Raw genomic sequence first — 1,254 nt, 5'->3', positions numbered from 1 at the left:
CAGTCACTCACACACCCTCACGCGCTCGCACTCGCTACAAATCTCGGCATCAGCCGATGACGGTCTTTGATGAGGCTTCGTGAGGTCCTCCAGTCACACCGATCGTCCCGCACACTCACGCACCGCATTACGGGGGTTAAGAACGGGGTTCGCCTCCCCAGGCTCAGGCACGGGCGCGCCTTCGGTGGCTGCGGGGGGCGGGGCGTGACCTGCCCTGGCCACACAGTGAGGGACTCGGAGGTCCCCGCTCCCCAGGGCCCATGGGGTTGGCTACGCTCCCCCGAGCGGGTCGGTGGGGCGGGCACGGAGCACGGGAGTCCTACCTGGTCCTCCAGGACGTCACAGGCCAGGCGGATGCGGGACACGTCCACCGCGCGGGCCGCCGGCGCCAGCTTCTTGGCCCGCAGGCTCCACAGCTTGATGCACGAGTTGTCGAAGCCGGCGGCCAGCAGCTTGCTGTCCGCGGAGACCTCGGCGGTGTTGAGCTGCTGCTCCGTGTTGTAGAAGGCGTAGAAGCAGATGGTGGTGAGCGAGGGCGGGCCGTCCCGCACGCGCCGGATGCTGTCCTGCAGGGCCTCCAGGGCGGCCTCGCTGTGCAGGAGCGGCGCCGGCACGTCCGCGGGCTCCAGGCCGCCCTCCCCGCGCGGGGCGCCGCCGCCCGCGTACAGCTGGTAGCCGGTGCGCTTGGCGGGCTGCACGTCCAGGTGGATGTGCAGGGCGAGCACCTTGCAGAGCGCGGCGTTGTTGTCGCTCTGCAGGAAGCGTGCCAGGTAGTGGTAGCTGTCCTCGTGCAGGCGGACCACGTACTTGTGGTCCAGGAAGGCGCGGAGCTGCAGGTTGCCCAGCACGTCCTGGACGGTCTGCGTGCTGCGCAGCTGCTCCACGACGTCCTTCTGGCCGGCGTTCTGCAGAAACATGCCGTGGAAGCGGCTGTAGAAGCTGTCGGCCGTGCCCTTCGGGCTGCCCTGGACCAGGCTGAGGTGGAGGTAGACGAAGAGGGGGTAGAGCAGCGGCATCACGTCGTGGCTGAGCCGGGAGTCGGACTCTGCAAGGCAGAAGGGAGGGCCTGACCCCGGAGGCCCAAGGGGGACCACGCGGCCCACGGAGCCCCCCGCGCCCCGCCGCCCCACGGCCGAAGGACGACAGCCGGGACCTGTGCGCTGGAGGCCGACGCGAGCCAGGACCCCTGCCAGCGGCCCGTGCCCACGCCTAGGTCAGCGCCTCTGCCAGAACGTCGGTGCTGTTGGGCCTCTG

The 1,254-nt window shown here is 70.2% G+C and overlaps 1 protein-coding gene across 1 annotated transcript; it reads right to left on the bottom strand.

The window, feature by feature from the left end:
• Nucleotides 1-6: 6 nt before the first annotated feature.
• LOC120586021 (TAF5-like RNA polymerase II p300/CBP-associated factor-associated factor 65 kDa subunit 5L) lies at nt 7-1,160 on the bottom strand (the record flags this gene model as incomplete). The annotated part of the gene is made up of 1 exon (XM_039842441.1): nt 7-1,160. A coding segment is annotated over one exon (1,143 nt), but the record flags the coding sequence as incomplete, so codon positions are not given.
• Between the last annotated feature and the right edge of the window lie 94 nt (nt 1,161-1,254).

The sequence above is a fragment of the Pteropus medius genome, unplaced genomic scaffold (genome assembly GCF_902729225.1).
Source record: "Pteropus medius unplaced genomic scaffold, Ma_sr-lr_union100, whole genome shotgun sequence".
NCBI classification, from domain to species: domain Eukaryota; kingdom Metazoa; phylum Chordata; class Mammalia; order Chiroptera; family Pteropodidae; genus Pteropus; species Pteropus medius.
Note: the sequence above shows the minus strand (reverse complement) of the source record. Positions and strands in the feature narration are given on the sequence as shown.